The 20,856-nt window shown below is 35.8% G+C and overlaps 1 protein-coding gene across 2 annotated transcripts in view; it reads right to left on the reverse strand.

Moving 5' to 3' along the window:
- The window catches only part of DNAH12 (dynein axonemal heavy chain 12), a 248,469-nt gene extending 228,353 nt beyond the window's left edge, over window positions 1-20,116 (reverse strand). For both annotated transcript variants that reach the window (XM_063113846.1, XM_063113847.1), the window contains exons 1-7: window positions 19,947-20,116; window positions 13,609-13,690; window positions 13,391-13,417; window positions 2,650-2,839; window positions 1,651-1,723; window positions 886-1,044; window positions 462-657 (exon numbers count right to left, since the gene is read on the reverse strand). In XM_063113846.1, the coding sequence (XP_062969916.1) occupies window positions 462-657; window positions 886-1,044; window positions 1,651-1,723; window positions 2,650-2,839; window positions 13,391-13,417; window positions 13,609-13,690; window positions 19,947-20,116 (897 nt within the window). The remainder of the gene's footprint in view (window positions 1-461; window positions 658-885; window positions 1,045-1,650; window positions 1,724-2,649; window positions 2,840-13,390; window positions 13,418-13,608; window positions 13,691-19,946) is intronic.
- Window positions 20,117-20,856: the final 740 nt, after the last annotated feature.

The following is a 20,856-nucleotide window of genomic DNA, read 5'->3' on the forward strand; positions in this document are numbered from 1 at the left end:
GATGTCTTCAATAGTAAAAATTTGAGGAGCCCATAAATATAATCACATAAAATAAATATTTGCTTTCTGTTTGTCATTTAAAGATGATCAATAACATTTTGAACCAAGATATTACTGAGAACAAAATAAGAATCAATCAACTTGGAACTTAGTAAGTTCAAAAATATGTTTATTAGGATATTCCTTTTGTTAACATATTCCAATAAAGCTATAGATAACTAGCTTATGCACTTTTAAGCATGTAATCACTCATAATACTGACACATGCTTTTAGACTTTCCTCCCATTTTAGACTGTTCAGAAACTAAATATTTTTCAGTAAACTTATTTAAAGAAAATTATACTAAAAATATTTTTCTTTATTTCAAAATAACTACTTAGCACTGTTTAAGTATAATTTCATTTAAAATATTGAACTAATTTAAAAACACTATTATTTAAGATATATAAAACATATTTACCTGATTTGACATAAGTGTGGAAACACAGTTATAAAATGCATCCAATTTTTCAGGTTTAATGCCTTCTAGTGCCTCCTTCTTGGTAAAGAGACTTATAACCTTTGGATACCATGCATTCATTATCTTCTCTTCTGCCTTTCTAGCTTGTATTGATAGATCACTTTTCAGTGATTCACAATCAATTGGACCTTTAGCTCTATTTATGAAAAAAAAAGAAAAAGAATTTGAAGCAAATGATAATATTGATCTTGATACACAATTGTTGAAACAAATAAGATAAAATTTTAAAATTCTAAAATCTAAAAAAAGTTTTGAAGATTTATGAATCACTTTAAAAATTATACAGTCAAAAATATAGAGAATATAGACTCAAGCAAGAAGACATTCAAATTTTAAATGTTAATTAATAAATACGGGATTTTACCTAATTCCTGTTAAGTCAAGCAAAACTGTATTAGCAAATGTTGTATAACCAAGGTCCAGTAACATTTTCATAGTTGGATGAACAATGTGCAAATTAGACAATATTTGATTTCTTGCCTGCACATAGCTAGAATGCCAAGGATTAGAATAATCTAGGCCTCTGGGAAAGCAAAAACAAACAAACAAAAACATATCAAACATGATTAAAACAGTACACCCTAAATTTTAGGAAATAATGTTTATGACATGGAATTAATATTAAACTGAAAAAACTGGGAATTGAGAAAAGGGAATTGTGGTCAGCAATGGGAGCCTTGGGAGATATACATTTAATAAAAACACATCAAGATCTTGAAAATGCACTATCCTCAGAGAAAACAGAGATAATCTGTGGGTAAGGCAAACTGATGACCACCCAGGCGTGAGTGCTCTGCTAACTTTCACTGTGGTCTGGCTCAATTACCCCAGGTAGAGTGAAAGAACATGGTCTTTAGGATTGAACAGAAAGGATGGGAAAATCTGTCTGGCATACACCCAAGCTTACTCGAGGCTAAATTGAGTTATACTTTCATAAAGTTATGTAAGCAGAACTAGACAAGCATAGTGTAGAAGATACCTTTGGGGGAAAAAATAATAGTACTATTTTTTTTAGATGTATTCAAAATACTTTTGAGCTTCATAATTGCAGAATTTAATGTAAGATCAGTTTATTTTCAATATGCATCAAAAACTAGAAGAAGTACTGTTTTTAAAATAAGTTACTCACACAGGGGATTCAGGTAAAGGGCCTCCTTCATCTTCAAGCCATTTAACCGGTGGTTTAACAAGAACACTCTGCACTAAAATACACATATGTATTAATACTTCTTGAAAATCCCTGAAAAGATCTATTCATATCAAAGGTTCTAACCTTCGATATTGAATGGTATAGTTTACTGTGCATTAAAATGAATATAAGAAAAAACTCCTGTACTTATAACAAAACCAACTCTTGGTACTGCTTTTGCCTTACTTTGGAGGTGAATTCAGATACAGAAAAGCTTTAATACATTCTCAGTATTTCACATTCTATCTACTCAAAGGTAACTGAGATGGCCATCTAAGAACATTTATTTTATTATGGTTACCAGTAGGGGCTGGGGAAAGGGGGAATTGGGGAGATATTGGTCAAAAGATAGAAAATTTCAGTTAGATATGAGGAATAACATCAAGAGATCTATTGTATAACATGGTGACTACAGTTAATAACAGTTTATTTTATTCTTGAAAATTGCTAACAGAGTAGGTTTTAAGTGTTCTCAACACACACAAAAAATAAGTATGTGAGGTAATACGTATGTTAATTAGCTCAATTTAGTCATTCCACAATGTATACATACTTCAAAACAAAATAAATATATATAATTTTTGTCAATTTAAAAAAGGAAAAAAATTATTCCAATAAAAATTGTGAAGGTTAAACACCTAAAAAATTTCTCAAAAAACATTAATACTTTATGACAATCTTGTAAAGAGTATAGCTAAAACTATAAAGACAAAGTAAAAAATCAAAAAGTTATTAGCTAATAAACACAAAAAATTTTACAAAGATTGTAACCAGATTTTAGGCTCAAAATAAAAACTTTAAATAAATGTCATACCTAAGAAATATAAATAGTTTAAATATATAGTGTTCATTATTCATTTTGTTTACTCTTACTTTTGATTCCATGGACTGGGGTAGCAAAGGTAAAAAGAGGCTTGCTATGTGTTAAATGCTACTTACCCAAGTACCTTTTCATGCTGTTTTCAAAGTCACTTGACACCTCACTTATGAGACTTTCAACGAGTTCTTCTCTTTCTTTCCCTTCCTTTAAAGACTCAGGTATCAGCTTTAACATGTGATCCAGCCATTCCTGCTGAATAGGTACTATAGGACTACTTTCTACACATTGTTTCATATATATATAGTTGAACTGAGAACATAATAAGAAAGAATTAAATGTTGTGCATGATGTAGCATTTCATTGCAACTCCTGAGCTCTGTCTTCCTAAGACAGCACTTTTTCAGAATAAAAATATTCTGAAAAATAATGTTTTCAGAACAAAAACCATTTTATCTAAAAGTATGTCTTACAAAGAAACCATTTTATCCTTTTCTTTATTTATGAAGAGTTCTTGTCAAATTAATATTCTTAGTATATTCTTCATTATCCCAAGGCAAAACAAAGATCATTTATCTAACTTATTGCTTCATTCAATAAATATTTATTAATTCAACATATATTCAAACATTGTTCTTAATACTGAGTATACAGTAGTAAACAAAACAGAGAAAGCCCATGCACTCTTGGAGATTATATTCTGATGCAATAGTAGTATAATACAATTTCATAAATTCTCCCATAAGAATGAATACCCTGACAAAAAACAGACATAAACAAATGAAAAGACAACACTTGATTTTAGTAAAGACATTTTTAACATCATAAAAATTTCTGTTTGTCCCTAAATTAACACAATACCAGAAAAAAATCTACACAAATTTTTGTGGAACTAGACTAGTTGATCCTAAAATTTATGTGGAAATATAAACAGCAAGAATAGCCAAGAAAACCCTGAGAAAGAAAACCTACGGGCCGAGCCCGTGGCACACTTGGTAGAGTGCTGCACTGGCAGCGCAGCGACGCTCCCGCCGCGGGTTCGGATTCTATGTAGGACTGACCGGTGCACTCACTGGCTGAGTGCCGGTCACGAAAAAAAAAAAAAGAAAACCTACAATGGAGGACTAGCCCTAAGAAACATTAAAACATTCTATAAAACCTCTTTAATTAAAACAGTGTCATACAGGTGAATGAATTGACAGACTAATAGAAAATAATAGAAAGCCCAGAATTAGACCAGTACATCAGAAAACTCAGCATGTGATAAACATGGCATCTCAAATCACCAGCTTTTAATAAACAGTTCTAGGACAACTAGTTAGCTATTTGGATAAAAATAAATTAATCCATACCTTCCATCATACACAAGAATAAACTCTAAACAGATCAGGAATTTAATTTAAACAATAAAACTATACAAGGACTATTAAAAAAAGGATGGGCTTCCAGTCAAGATGGTGGAATAGATGGTTGCCAGCATCACTCTCTCCCACAAATCAACCAATTTACAACTATTAAAAACCAACAACAACCAAACTGGGGCCACTAGAGCCCAGGGGAAGAGGAGGAGAGACCTACAGAGTGCATGAAAGTGGGAGAAGCCATGATGAGAGAAAGAAAGAACCACTGTGACCGTTTTGAGCCCCAGCTGCTTCAAGGCTGGAGCTGGTGAGTGCATGGAGCAGGAGCTGGCAAATGATGCAGCTGTGCCCTTCCTATGAAGTTGCTTGGAGGCAGCAGGGGAGAAGAGGGCCTTGGTGGTCCCCAGGTGAGCAGTACCACCAACAGGGTTCCCGTGGACTGACATATAAGTGAGGAGCCACAACAACTGACAAAAAGGAGCCACTTAGAGGCCTGTGAGTCATTGCAAGGGACCAGCAAATGGCTGCCCCCATGGGAAGTGTTTGGAGCACAGGCAGTGGGGGAGATGGGCCCACTGGGAGAACACTAGGGCATAGCATGGACAGACAGTCTGCCCCCCGATCAGCACAAGGCCACTCAGTGGAGTCTGGTCAAGAATATAGAACTGCAGGGAATTCAGTTTGCTGAAAAGACTCGGGGCCAGTCCAGAGTTTCTACACAACCCAGGTGTACCGGATCTCTTGAGAGCCAGAAGTACCTATAAAGTCAACCATTAAAACCTGAGCTACACAAAAAGCCTTCCCCAGGGAATCAGCTGCAAAGCAACAATTTAGCTCAACCACAGAGCACAAGCGCTGGTCCCCACAGGAAGTTCCCCATTTTAGAAGTAAGCAAAGGATAACAAATTAGTTCCAGTGCAGAGTTTAAGTGGTAGGAACAGCAAATCATCCAACATAGAACTGGAAGAAAAAACAAAATACCCACAGACCAGAGACAAAGTTTGATATTAACTAGTAAAGGTCTCACATCACCAAAGAACACCTATAAAACCTAGAAGGACTGGAATTCCCCTGGGCTACCAAGCCAAGGAGGAGAGAGGGCAAGGGGCCTCAGCCAGACCCCCCAACACCTGCAACCAGCCCAGCCATGACCACTGAGCTGCTGCAGGAAACACCCAGGCTCTCCTGAGCTGGGGCGGTGGGGGGACCGAGCACCTTGACTATGCCCTCGCCCAACAGTCGCAACCCACCCAGTCCTGACTGAGTCTCCGCAGGAAGAGCCCCAGGCTCCTGAGCCCGGGCAGTGAGGGGGCGAGGGCTTTAGCCACATCCCCCTGACATCTGCACCCAGCCCAGCAATGACCAAGACACAGCCTGAAGCCCCCTGGTCTCCCATGCAGGAATGAGGGGGGTGCCATAGGCCTCAACCCCACCCATCCTCCTTCCTCCTTCTACCCTATTTCCTCCCCCTTTCCCCTCTCCCCTTCCCCACCATCTTCTCCACAACAACCTCACAGAATGTAAAAGAATAATATTAATAAATAAACTCAAAACTGTCAAAAATAAATAAATAAAACAGTGGGATCTGTGTAAGTGATTATTAAAAATAAATAAATGAATAAATAAAATATAGGTGCAATTTGCGGGGGGGGGGGGGAGGTTAAAATATCCTATAACTTGAGAGTAGGGAAAAATTTCTTAACTACTTATCAAATTCCAGATACAAAAATTTTAAGAGTGATGGATAAATTTTGACTACATAAAAATAAAAATGTTTGCATGGTAAAAATGTTATAAGAAAAAAAGTCAAAAGACAACTGGCAATCTGGGAGAAAATATTTGCAACATACATCTCAGATAAATTACAAAGAATGCTTTAAAATTTAGGGGATGAGTGCATCTTAAAGACATTAGGCTAAATGAAATTACAAGCCAATTATAAAAAGACAAATACTGTATTATTTGTGGTTAAATTCACAGAAACAGAAAATAGAATGGTAGTTTCCAGAGGCTGGGGGGGAGGAGTAAATGAGGAACTTTTAATTAATAAGGATAGAATTTCAGTTTTGCAAGATGAGAATGTTCTGAAGATTGTTTGCACCACAATGTGAAAATACTTAACACTACTGAACTGTATGTTAAAAAATGGTTAAGATGATTTATTTTGTGTACCTGTATTTTACCACAATTTGTAAACACTGAGGGGAAAATAAGACAAAAATAATAGAAAAACAGGCAGAATATATAAACCAACATTTCACAATAAAAATTTTATAAAAATGGCCCTTAACAATATGAAAAGAAGTCTAGACTCACTCATAATTAGAGAAAGCAAATTTATGCTACCCTGAGATACCATTTGTCACCTATCAGACCGACAAAAAATAAAAACAATGACCTCCACATTCTGTTGGTGAGACTATGCAGAAGCAAGCATTCTCATAAATTGCTGGTAGAAATACAAATTGGCACGACCTTTTGGAGAGAAATTTCACAATATCTAACAAAACTGCATACTGACCTAGTAGTCCACTTATGGAAACTGAAAATACACCTCCAACAATATGAAAACACATATATAAGGTTATTTGTTGCAGCAAAATACTGGAAACATTCACCTACACATTGGAGTGCTGTGTGACAATAAAGTAGAATGAGGAAGATCTCTATAAATAGATATGGAGTGATAACTAGAATATACTGTTAAGTTAAAAAACAAAATGTAAAGAGTATCTATGGTATTATGCATTTTGTGTATGATAAAATATATGTTCATTTGTGAAAAAATAAACATAAGGAGGATAAACCAGAAATTAAGTGAGGTTGATTATACAAAGGGAGTGAGTTGAATGGGTAGAAAATATAGGGGAGATGGGAATGGGGTAGAAAGGATGGAGGACACTTCTCAGAGTATACCTTTTGCTATAGTTCTGACTTTTAAACATTGCTATTGTTTCACATGCTCAAAATATAAGTAAAGAAAATCAACAAGGTGCGGGGGGCGGGGGGGTAGGCTCCAAATGAAAACAAACAGAAATAAATGAACATAACTAGATTCCAAATTAATAACCTAGCCACATTGAAAAGGGGTATAGAACTAACCAAAGTAACTTTTGCACTTTTAACTATATACCCTCAGGCTAAGTACAAAAATCTACAGACAAATATTGAACTATACTGAGTTTGTTTTTCACAGTGGTATGGCATAGCAATTTTGAAACTTTGTATATTCTAGGGTTTAACAAAATAAACAAACATATTGTGGTTAATGAAAGGCAGTTTCCTCACTGTTAGAGAAGGGAACTACAAATACAGAAAGGGGGAGGACTAGAATGAGCCCTGTGATGCTGAATCGGAATAGGAAGCATCAGTATGAATCCATGGTTTTTAAGATAGATAGACAGACAGACAGATAGCTGGATGAGATAGGAAGATATATAGAGAGATAATTATTTCCTAGTTCCTTCTGCAGATAGAATGAAGAAAGCAATGACACACCAGTATCAAGAAGCACACCTCACACTCATAGCATGGTTTCTAAACACCATTCTCCACTAAAAGGAGCCAGAAAACCTTGGAGAAATGACTGATTCCAGGACTGGAACAGAAAAAGTACAGGATGAGCCCGGAACATCTTATTGTTCCAGAATGTAAGGAAATGCTCAAAGAATGATGGAATATGTAAAGAAGGACATAAGAGTCAACTCAAAGTACTTCCACTAGCCAAATCTTGGACAACTAAACATCCAAATTATTAATAATAACAACACATTATAACTCAAAGAAAGGCTATAATAAAAATTCATAGCCCATACTAATAGAAGGAAGGAAGGAAGGAAGAAAGGAAGGAACAAAGGAAGGAAGGAAGGAAGGAAGGAAGGAAGGAAGGAAGGAAGGAAGGAAGGAAGGAAGGAAGGAAGGAAGGAAGGAAGGAATAAAGTTCTTCCTTATTACAAAATTCCAACTAAAAAAAGCAGAATGATCCCCAAACCAGCCACCTGCCAAACAAAAAACAAACAAGCAAACAAAAAAATGTAGAAGGAATGATGGAAAAATTACTGTCTGGCAGCCACTATAGCAATCATTGTTTTGGGCAAAGATGTTAACATTATGGGAACAGGTGAAGCATATAGGGGAATTCTTTGTATTCCCTTTGCAATTTTTCGGTAAGCCTGAAGTTATTTCAAAATAAAAAGATTTTTTTAAATGAGTGCAGAGTGGACTAGATGAACATTTTTTCTTTTGTCTCCTATTTTTAATTTTTTTTCCCAATTAGTTACTGCCATGGATTGAATTGTGTTCTCCAAAGGTTCATGTATTAATCCCCAGTGTAAGTGTTGAGGGTGGGAAATCCCACTACGGTAATTGAAAGGTGAGGCCTTAAAGGGGTTATTAGATTGTGAGGACTATGCCCTTGTGAATGGACTGATCCATTCAGGGAGTAATGGGCATGGTTCTAACAGATTTAAAAGGAGAGCAAATGAGGAGATTACTCTCTCTCTTGCTCAGCTATTTCAACATGTGTTGCTATAGAGTCATCACCAAAGAAGGCTCTCACTAGATGTGTTCCCTGGACTTTGGACCTCCCAGCCTGCAAAACTGTAAGGAATAAATTTTATTTCTTTATAAATTACCCAGTGTCAGGTATTTCTGTTATAAGCAACAGAAATGAATACAGTTGCTCGCTCCAAATTTTTTCCAGAGGGTCATTTTCTATGTACACTCCATTAATGTGCTGCTTGATTGCAAAAGTCTTCTGATGGTTCCCAATCCCTCACTGTATCAAAGGGCTGACCTTTGTCTAGTAATGAAGCTGGTCTCCTCCCCCCTCCTTCTCCTCTCTCTCTAGATGACCTCATCTACTTCCATGTCTGTAAATATCATCTATATATGTTGATGGGTCCTACCTATATATCTCTAAAACTGAGCTCTTCCTAAAATCTCTGGTACAGCCAAAGGAGACCTCTTGATCTCCCCAGCTCCTAATTCATCTTACCCATCTCAATAATCAGCACCACCAATTACCCTGTAAAATCAGGCCAAAACTCTGAGAGTCTTCCTTGGTTCCTCTTTTCCTGTCCCTCCACATCCAGTCTGTCAGCAAGGCCTGTCATACCTACATTCAAAATATATCTTGGGTCTAATAATTTCTCTCTAGCTCTATCACTATCACTCTAGTCCAAACTATAATTATCTCTCATCTTCTACAACTAATTGGTTCTTCTTGCTTTTCATTGGCCACAAGTCATTTTCTTTTTTCTTTTTTTTGACCGGTAAGGGGATCGCAACCCTTGACTTGGTGTCGTCCGCACCACGCTCAGCCAGTGAGCTAACCGGCCATCCCTAGATAGGATCCGAACCCGCAGCCTCGGAGCTAACAGCACTGCACTCACCCGAGTGAGCCATGGGGCCGGCCCCACAAGTCATTTTCTAAAGCATCAAAGTGGGTTTATTTACATCACTGTCAAAGGCTTTTTCATTAAAACTAAATCAAATTATAATATAAATATACATTATAATATTCCCATGAGTAGAATCCTCCAATGACTTCCCACTGCTCTTTGAGTAAAATCCTTACCATAGCCTACAAGGCCCTCATGATCTGTTTCCTGATATACCTTCCCATGAGCTCAGTCAGTTTGCTCTAGTCATGCTGGCCTTCTTTCAGTTCCTGAACATAGCAAGTTGTTTTCCCCTTCGTGGAACTTAAATTTAGCTGTTCCCTCTGTTGGGAAATTCTCAACGCCAGGTCTTTCCATGGCTGGCTCCTTTCTACCATGGGTCTCCATAAATGTCACCACCTCAGGAACACCTCCCCCAACCACCTGCCCAGTATACCCCTACTCCCTCAATAGTCACTCTCTATCATATTATTCTGTATTCCCTTTGTAGTACTTATCACAATTTTGTTTATCTATTAAGCAAAACTTTTAAAAATAATATTTTGTTTGTTTACTTATTACATGTGTTTCCCATTAAAGTATAAGCTCCATAAGAGCCTATGTGTCCATCTTGTTCATCAATCTTCAGCATCTAGCACAGGACCAAGTATATAGTTGACATTTATTAAGTATCTCATGAATAAATGAATTAATTACAAACAAAGAAGATATTTTCTCAATCTCCCAAACCTGTAGCAGTTCAATAAAGTAGGTCAGGGTCAAGCTCTAAAATAGTATATAAAAACTAGGCTTGAATAAAATTATTACATGACTATATAGTGACAGGGAGTTTAAAATTCATTATTGTAATTATGCATCCTTAACTTATACCTTTTTTTAACCCTTTCATCTCCTAAATTAAAAATATATTTGACCTTTAGCAAGACAATATCTCTTTTTTCTGAGTCAAACCATGTACTTTCAAAATCTTCCCTGAAAGGGCCGAGCCCGTGGCACACTTGGTAGAGTGCTGCGCTGGCAGCGTGGCAACGCTCCCGCCGCGGGTTCGGATCCTATATAGGACTGACCGGTGCACTCACTGGCTGAGTGCCGGTCACGAAAAAACGACCAAAAAAAAAAAAAAAAAAATCTTCCCTGAAAACTTCCTACTTTATACCCTCATTATAGTCTCTTCAGACTTCTATCATAACATTATATAAGGGTATTTCAAAAAGTTCATGGAAAAATAGAATTAAAAGATAATATGAATCTTTCCATGAACTTTTCGAAGTACCCTCATATTTTACTAAATGTAAATGTTTATATTTATCTATTGATCAATGATTTATTGGGTACCTACTCTTGTACTCAATACCGTAGTTGTTGATGATTAAGAAGCAATTCCTAGCCTCAAGATTAGCAAATAGATAATAAATAATTTTGTCTAATAGGAAATAGTTAATATTATGTTTAAAAATATAAACACAATACCTAATACAATATTGTTGAGTAAAATAATAAAAATGAACAGTGTATAACGGGAGCAAAGAAGAAGTCATCTACCCAGATCCACAGGCATAGGAGAAGGCTTCCTGGGGTTGATTACTGAGCTGAATTAGACACAGCCAGGTAAAAGAAGCATGGACAGTGAGAGAACATGCTAGGCAAAAGCAGCGAGGTGGGAAATGTCATATTTCCTCAAGGAATAATAAGCAAGTCCATGTTGGTGGAGCATAAAGTATGATATGGAAAGTGGTGAGAGAGGAGGCTGGAGAATAAGCAAGGGTCACATCATAGAAGGCCTTGCATGCAACATTAAGCTTTAATTCTATAGGTTATGGGAAGCCACTAATGGCTGCTTTCATCATGACAAGAGATGAAATTCTGATCTAAGGCTAGAACAAGAACAGGACTGATTTGAGAAATATTCACAACATATCAAGACTAATTATTTGACGGATACATAGTTGGGGAGGAGAAAAGAGAAGTTAAGACTCAGATATTTTAACCACAAGTAACTGGACAGATAGAGATAACGAGAAGGAGGAAGGAGTCTTGCGGAGGAAGCTGATGAGTTCAATTTTTTGACATGTTAAGTTTGAGGTATTTGTGCATAAAAATCTCTGGGAGTCATCTACACATGGAAGGTAGTTGAAATCAGAAAAGGAGAGAACCATCCAGGGAGATTCAAGGAAAGAGAACAGTGGTCGCAGCCAGGCAAAGAAGAGAAATCCATGAAGATAACAGAGAAATAATAGAGAACCAGAAGAATAAATATAAGGGAATATTAGAAAGGAAATAAATGGTCAACAGTATCAAAAGCCAGCTGGAATTGTTGCTATTTTTTATTTCAGTCGTTCTAACAGGCATGTAGTAAAAACTTATCACAATTTTAATTTGCATTACCCTAATGGCTGATCATGTTGAACATCTTTCATGTGCCTACTTACTATTCATATATCCTCTATGGCAGAATGTCTGTTCATGTCTTTTACCCATTTTCTAATTTATTGCTTGTTTTTATACTGTTGAGCTTTGAGAATTCTTTATATAGATATAAGTCCTTTTTGAATATGTGATTTGTGAATATTTTCTTCCAGTGTATATCTTGTTTTTTCATCCTCTTCAAGATCTTTCACTGAGCAATAGTTTTAAATTTTGATGAAATCTAATTTATTGGGTTTTTTAAATTTTATGGATTAAGCTTTTGAGGTCATGCTTAAGAACTCTTTGCCTAGCCCTAGGTTTTCTTTCAAAAGTTTTATAGTTTTATGTTTCTATGTTTTCTTCTAAAAGTTTTTTTTTACAGTTTTATGTTTCACATCTAAACCTATATAACCACGTTTTAGTTAATTTTTGAATAAGGTGTGAGGTTTAGACTGAAGTTTTTGTTTTGTTTCACTTTGTTTTTATGGATATCCAATTGCTCCAACCCACTGGTTGAAAAGACTATCCTTCCTCCATTGAATGATTTTTCTGCCCTAGTCAAAATCAGTGGGCTATACTTGTGTGGGTCTATTTCTGGGTCCTTTATTCTGTTCCATTGACCCATGTGTCCAAATATTTCAAAAGAAGATTTTTAAAAAGTCAGATGGAGGTCTAGAGAGAGGATTATTGAAAAAATATCCTTTGGATTGGCAATTAGTGGTCACTGGTGATATTAATAATAAAGTGGTAGAGCTCATAGACTCCAGATTGCTAAGAGTAGTGGACTCAAGAGTGAATGACTGATTTCATGCCTGACAAGACCTGCGAAGGAACAGTAAGAATGCTAAACACATACACACAAATACGTCTTGCAATGCACCCAGGCTCACAATAAATATTTATTAATGTTTGGGGGTTGTTTTGTATCAGTTCTTATACCTAGTAAAGAAGCAGATCCATGTCCAAAGTCTCCAGAAAAGCTGAGAGGCAGGGGAAGGAGGATAAAAGGCATTTAAAAAACAAAAATGAAAACCTGCAATAGCAAAAAGAGGTTCTTCCAAATATCCTCAATCCACACGAAGGTATTATCCTCAGCCCTCTATCCCCAAAGAGAATTTAAAATGTCTTGGGAAGTTTATACCCCCCATCAGGGAACAGTGTGTAACCAGCTCCATAAGTTTCTGTATCCTTTGCTACTAAAGAAATTTTACATGCTATCATCTTTCCACCAATCACATGACCTTGTTGTCACCCATGCAGTTAATGTCTTTTTTTTTTTTTTATCACTAGCAACTAGCATATGGCTAGCACATAAAAGATTCTCAATAAGTATAGTATTAGTGGAATGGATAAATAACCATCATTATATCAATATTAGGATCAATTATTGCCCCAATTTAAAAAAGGGAGATACATTTCCTTTATAACTGCCACTTTAAATATTTTTTCAGTTGTTTGCAATAAGAACTAATATTTATACAACTAATCCTCAAATACTGAATGGCAACAAAAATATAACTCTTAAAACCTATACTATCATCAATTATATGCATGTTCCCTGAGCAGAAAAAATAAAAATCTGTTTCTAAATTTCTTCCTTTTCTAAAATGGGACTTAGCAGATGATCTTAGAAGGAACTACTTTGTCATAATTTAAACATTTTCAAAACAAGAAATGTAAAAAATTGAACTCACTCCTTTTTTTTTAATTTCACTGGTCATCTGTCAAAAACAAACAAGACATAATTAAATCAAGGAAGAGATTTTTTAAATTAATTTAAACTTTTTAAATTAAATATATAGTTTAAAATATATATATTATTCCTTTATAAATATTAGTTATATTGAGATTGACTTAATTAAGAACTAAAATGTATAAGAATACATTTTTTAAAAAGAAAACATAAACTTACAGTTGAAGGATAATCGGGCTCTGGTAATGAAGGTATTCTTTTATCCAGTGTTCTTTCTAAGTTTCTTTTGGCTCCATCAATTCTGACATTTATAGTTAGAAAAATGTATGAATCTCTTGAAGTTAACATTGCCATAAATTATTAAAACATTACAATTTGAACATTCTTTCAACCATACTAAAAGAAGAAATATTTAAGAGTTATCTCACTGAATTTTCTATGAGAAACAAATCTCAATAGCTATTATCAATGAGAACTTAATTTTTAAATTATTCATGTATAATGTGAGAGATTGATACTAAAAATAAAAATCAATTTTTTTCAATTATAACTTATTGACAATTTAAAAATTAATGCTCATGTAGAGTGGGCCCTTATTTGTATTATCTCTGTTCAAATGCTACCCTGTCATAGAAGCTTTCCCTCACCCTCTGTATTAAGTAGTAACTCCTACTCTATCCATTCCTTTTATCCTTACTTATCTTGCTTCATAGCACTTACCATCATTTGATATAGTATATGTTGTAGACTGTTTTATTCATTGCTGTTATCCCCAATGCCTAGAAAGTACCTGGTACATAGTTGGTGCCCAATAAACAGTTTTTGCCTTCAAAACTGTTCATGAATTTTTATCATCCATAAAATATAATTTCCTTTTTAAATTAAATTTTATCAAATTATATAATCCATCAATTGTCAACAAATATTTATTAAATGCCTACATTATGCAAGTCACCATAGTAGGTGCTATCAAAATATAGCAGCAACAAATCTCAAGGAATTTATAAACTGACTAGGTGAGTAGAAAAAAACAGTGCCATATGGGCACGCTGGTGGTTCAGAGGAGGGACAAGTTTACTTCCACCTCGGAGTATCTGTGAAAGCCACATGAACACATTGCCATTTGCAATGAGCTTTAAATGAAAAAGAGGATTTCAGGTGAAGACGTGGTTTTCCTGGGATCTGAGAAAACAAACACCTTGAAAAATAGGAAGGCAAGGGAAGGATCAAAGAGGAAAAGGGGGTGCAGGGAGTTGTACAATCTGCCCAATGCTTACAGATCAGGTAAAGATAAGTCTGAAGAAGTGGGTTGGAATATCCAGCTAAGGGCCTCAACTAGCAAGCTTTCTTATTCAAAAGACTATGGGGATTCAGAGAGTTTTTAAGCATGGAAACATTTCTAGGAAGATAAATCTAACCATTTATAAAGGCTAAATATGCTGGAGATGGCCAAAGAAGCATAAAAGAAAAAGAGACTTCAGAAAAAGACTGAAGGATGCCAAGTGTGACAGGAATGAGACAAAATAACAATTGAAGGAGCAAAGGAGATACCATCAGAAAGGTAAGAGGAGAACCAAAAGGAGTTTCAAGGAAAGGCTGACCACTGGAACCATAAAATCATAGACTGGTAAACTGCATAAAAACAAAGACCATGTCTGATTTGCTCACTGTTTTATCCACACCACTTAGATAGTGTCCATCAAGATGTAGGAGTTCAATAAATATCTGTCGAATGAATGATCAGAATATTGGACTTGGAAAATATTTCACATGTCTAGTTTAGTACCTTACCTGGCACATGAATACTCTCAACAATATTAAGTTGTACCCATGGTACCCTGGGGTGGGGGGAAGGGTGGGGAATGGCAGTCATCACTTTCTGAGGCAGCCCAAATTATTGTCAGCTAGCTCATATTCTTAGAAACAAATTTCCTATATTGAGTTGTATCCTTGCAACTTGTATTCCGTGGAGCTATATAGAAAAAGGCATATTTTTGCATGTTACCTTTCCAAAACTTAATGATACATATCCAGTTCCTTCAAGTATTCCTGTTAATAAGAATTACTGTTTGTAGTGTGTTTATTATGTTCCAGGCATTGGCTTAAGATCTCTATGTGAATGGATCTCATTTAACTCTCACAACAATCCTAAGAGAACTATTTTTACCTCCATCTTATAGACAGATACATAAAGATAAATAAAGTTACATAATATGCCATTTTTTAAATCTCCCTCTTATAGACAGAAACATGAAGATAAATAAAGTTACGTAACATGCCAAATTCACACGGCTAATAAGCTGCCTCTAGATGGGATAAGAACTCAGGCCTGACTGATGCCAGAACCTACATTCTCACAAGTTAAGCAAATCAGCTTCCTTCAAATTATGTAGTTACAAGTTTCCTCACTCACCTTTGTAGCTATTCTGGTTTATTAATGTTCCTCTTAAAGGGTAATACCAGAATTCCAGAAGTCATTTGACCAGTGCAGAGTAAAAATTTTCTCTCTCATATTCTAAATATTCTACATTTATTGAAGTAGCCTAACACAAAAATACAAATACCACATGATCTCACTGTGCAGTCTATGCATGTATTGAAACAACACACTGTACCCCACAGATAAGTACAAGTAAATATTAAAATTAAATTTTAAAATTAAAAAAATAAAGTAGCCAAAGACAGAATTAACTTTTTTGAGTAACCTCATTTTTCTGTTGAATCTTATTGAGCCTGTACTACAATAAAACTCCTAAGACTTTTTCTGAATTAGAAAATGTGCCTGGAACAACCCCCTTCTTCTTTTCTTGTTCATCTTCAAAACCCAGGCCAGACTTCTCTTCATCTATCTTATCTCCCTGAACAGTCTAGCTCTTAGCCATCATTACTTTCAAGGAATTTGCCTTATACTTTGGTATGCTATTCATAGGCAGGCTTGCACTGTACTTATCCCAACATAAACATACTTGATTTCCTTGAGCTTATTATATATAAATGCCACCCTTTAATATAGCAATAATTTGTGGGGTGTGTTTTCTCCCACTGACTATAAATAAAAAGAGCTGAGAAGAAAATAAGAGTGAGCCTTTTCATTCCCTGTCTGTCTTTGCTTTGCATAATAACAATAAAAACAAACAAATAAACAAAAATTGGATAATTTCAAAAGACTGCATGAGAGACCACATGCGGTAAGGAGAGAAACACTGGCTTAAATCAAGAGGGGAGATAGAAGCCACAGAAGAAGACAAGCTCATTCCTGTGAAAGCTACAAAGTGATGTTGGCTCAGCCAGGTGTTCCCTGGGACTGGTCCCAGCAGGGGGCTCAATTCTGCCCATGACTCCTTACATCCTACCTCATCCCTGGATCTCCCTCTATTCACAGACTTCACCCCACCTTTGAAACAGAGAAGTCTGCATTTCTATCACCTAACAGATAGAGGTAGCAAGGGAATGGAGAATCACAAAGTCCATGACCATCCAGAAATATGTGTTTCCAATATAAAAACCCTTAATTCTAAATGCATTTTTCCCAAAGAAACAAATGGCAAGTTTCAATCTCAGTATTAATATAGCACTATGCTTCAGGTAATTTTGAGGCAGTATTTTAATTAAAAATAATACTCAGAGCCAGCCCCGTGGCTCACTCAGGAGAGTGCGGCGCTGGTAGCGCCGAGGACATGGGGTCGGATCCTATATAGGGATGGCCAGTGCGCTCACTGGCTGAGCATGGTGCAGATCACACCGTGCCGAGGGTTGATCCCCTTACCGGCCAAAAAAAAAAAAAAAAACTCAAATGAAAGTACTATTTAAATATCTGCATAAATCACAATAAGGTAAGGTTCTTCCTTTAAAAAAAATTCATTCATTCACTCATTAATTCACCAATAGTAACATGCCAGACACTGTGCTTTGTGTTAAGATCTCTCTCCTTAAGCACGTCAAAGTGAAGTGCAGGAGAAAGACAACTAAGAAAATAAATGGCAATACATTGTGTTCTAACATACTCTGCTCCCTCTGCTTATGACATCCTGCTCTTCTGCTTTTCCTCCTGCCTCATTCAGTCTATTAGCTGGTTGACACTTTTCCACATAACATCTAATGTAATCATTCCTGAAGTCTTAGCCCTAGGCCTTCACTCTTCTCAATTTTCACTCTCTCTTTCTCTCTGTAAGTGATTTCCGCAATTACCCATAGTTTAAAAATCATCTACATTTTGGTGACTTCCAAATTTATATCTTAGCCTAGTCTTCTTCTCTTATGTATCCAAATGTCTATTAACATATTTCCCCTTTAATGTTACATAGACACTTCAACTCCAAAAAGAGAATTAGTGCTTTTTACCCCCCAGATTCTGGACTACCATTTCTCTGTATTTGACACTACCAGCAATTTTGCTACCAAAGCCAATCCAATAGGAAATCCTATTGATTCTGGCTACAAAATATGTCCCTTGTAAATCTTCTCTCCTCCGCTTATCCAAACCACCTTAAGTTCTCATCTGTGCTACATGGTCTCCTTGTTTCCTTCTACTCTTGCCCTCTTTCCCTCTACCTCAGTCTATTCTTAATAGCCAGAGTGTTATCTTTTAAATGTAAGTCAGATTTCATGTCACTTCTCTGTTTAAAACATTTTGATACCTTCCACTGCACTTAAAATAAAAATCTGAATTCCTTATCATGGCCTTCAAAGCTCTGCACAATCTGCTCCCACCTTTCTTTCCATCTTCAGCTGACACCACTCTTCCCCAGGCTTGTGGATACTCTAATGATATTGGCCTTTGTCAATTTCTAGAACACACTAAAAGCATTCATATTTTAGGGTTTTCATGCTTGCTATCCCCTTTGCTAGAGTGTTTTTCTCCTGTTTATTTAAATGACAGGTTTTTCTCATTCTTTAGATCTCTTACTTACATATTATCTCCACAGGCCTTCTTCTGCAGTGTTCCTGGGAACACTCTCCCCATCACTCTCTGTCTCACTATATTATTTCGTCATAGCACCCATCACCATCTAAAAGGTTCACTTTTTTTTTACATTTTTTTTACACTTTTTTTTACATTTGTAAAAAATACACTTTTTTTTTACATTTGTCTCCTCCCACTAGCATACAAAGTTCTTAAAGACACAGTTCTTTCTGTTGTGTTTTCTATGGTCTCCCCACTGACAAGCAAAGTGTCTGTGTAACAGCAGGTATTTAATATCTGCTAAATAAACTGATGTAATAGAAATATGTAGGAAAGGATATAACAGAATGAAGGAGATTTGGAGAAGGCTTTCTAGAGGAGGTGATCCATAAACTAAGCCTTGAAGAACTTGCCTAAGTATTCAGGCGGACAGTACAGTGAAGGAAATTGCAGAGTACATCTCTAAACTGTGAAAAATATAGTATATTCATAAAATTGCAAGTAGTTCAGTATGACAGTGTAACATAATGAAAAGTGCTGGAATAAGAATAATCTAAGTCTACTGAAACACTGAGTACAGTTTTAGGAATGGACGGGGTGAACAGTCTCTGATAGTACATGTACTGATGTTAGTTAATATATCTTATAAATTCAGAATTAAATATGAGTAAATGATTGATGGGCTAATAAAAAATGTAAATCTAAAGAAGTTATATGATTAACAGGCCTATTTAATTGTAAGGAAAGTAAAATTAGCAAAAAATTTAATTATTAAATTAGCAACAATATGATCATAAGCAATGTAACATTAAAATCTAGTCAGCTGCAAAAATGTTTATAAATGAGGCCAACCAAGAGAGGAAAGAGAATGCAGAAAGAGAAGCAGGAATCCACCAGAGAGAAATTTCCCATTTTATAGTTCAGTGTCGGATTGAAATTTTGTAAATGAGATCCACATCATTTTCTTTTTCATCCCTAGGGCCCAGCAGAGTCAGTTGCTTAGGAAATTTTCAGTAATTGCTGAATTGAACTGAACCATCCTTATCACAGCCTGTGTAGCTGGTACCTAAATTAGTTTCAATTTCCACTAAATGGGGGGAGTGGGGTGGGAGGGACAGAATGTCGGACTATGTTTCTTTTTGTATAGAAAAAAATTAAATACAAATAGTTTCAAGATATTTTGTAAAGTATGTGTTCAAATGCAATGTTATTTGTTGAGGCCCAATTACTTGGTTTTACTTTCAGGGACTAGTATGGTTATAATATATTGAGGAGGAATAATATGGTGCTTAAAGAATGTGAACTTTAAAACCAGACCATGTGGGTCCAAACCCTATCTGCATGACCTGCAGCAAGTTAATTAACTTCTCTGTGCCTCAGCTTACTTATCTAAAAAATAGAGATAACAACTGTACCTACCCGATAGGGTTGTTGTGAGAAGTACAGGTAAAGTAATAAGAACAATGTCTAATAGAGTAAGCACTGTATAATATTTGCTGTCATTACAATTACTTTTCAATTGTTTTTCTAATTAAGTTGAAGACAGAATTTTGCCCATGGACAACCTACATAGTTAAAGCTTTCTAACAGAATATGAATACTAATCATTTCTCTTGGCTTCTAAGCAAGAACTATTTACTAATATGTTACTTACACTAACTGATTAATTTTCTTCTGCTGCTCCTTGGATCGTCTGTAGTTTAGCAGCTTACTTTGTGTTGTTGTGTCAACACCTATGTCATCTGGGAGACGGACAATGGGGGGTAACTTCAATTTCAGAGCTTCCTTTTCTGCTGCAATGGCAGCTTTGTTTGGATCTGACATCTTGATCCTCTAAAGATTAAAATACTCTACACTCTGAGAAGAAAAAGTTCATAAAGCAATTATTGCAAAAGCAAGCCTCAATATATCCATATCTTACATATCAATACCAAAAAATAAAATCTAGACCCTTTCAGATTTTCCTCCCAAGTATAGTATTAGCCTAAAGAATGGCAGTTGAGATAAGTGGGCAGGGATTCCTGTTAGAGCTCTACCACTCACTTGCTATGAAGAAAGGAACCAGTCACTTCCCCTTTAGGGCTTCTGTTTCCTAATGGATGAAATTTAAAAACTGAATTACATACTCTCTAAATATCCTTACGTCTCTGAAATTCTGGTTTCAAAGTTTGTCCTAGATGCAAACAACAACAAATCCAGCTGTTCAGAGAGAATCATTCTCCCAAAAAGGCTAATATTTGACATCATTAACATTTTTAAACATCAATAATTGTATCTTAGTCTTGCTAGAAAATGATGCCATGCTCAAGCAAAAACAGGCATACTTAATGCATAGCAAATCTAAAATGACATGTAAATGCTCAACAATTTAACTGTGATACCAACTACACTGGCCGCGAATGCCCACAGGATTTGGAGATTCCTGCCTTGAAAGAAAGACTATTTCTGCTGGCACCCAAATTGCGATTACCTGCCCTGGGAGGGAGACGAGAAAAGCAGAGAACAAGTACCTGTCTCTTTTTCAGTACTTCCCGGCTGCGCAGACGAGAGAGAAAAGTTCAGAA

The sequence above is a fragment of the Cynocephalus volans genome, chromosome 11 (assembly GCF_027409185.1).
Source record: "Cynocephalus volans isolate mCynVol1 chromosome 11, mCynVol1.pri, whole genome shotgun sequence".
NCBI lineage: Eukaryota > Metazoa > Chordata > Mammalia > Dermoptera > Cynocephalidae > Cynocephalus > Cynocephalus volans.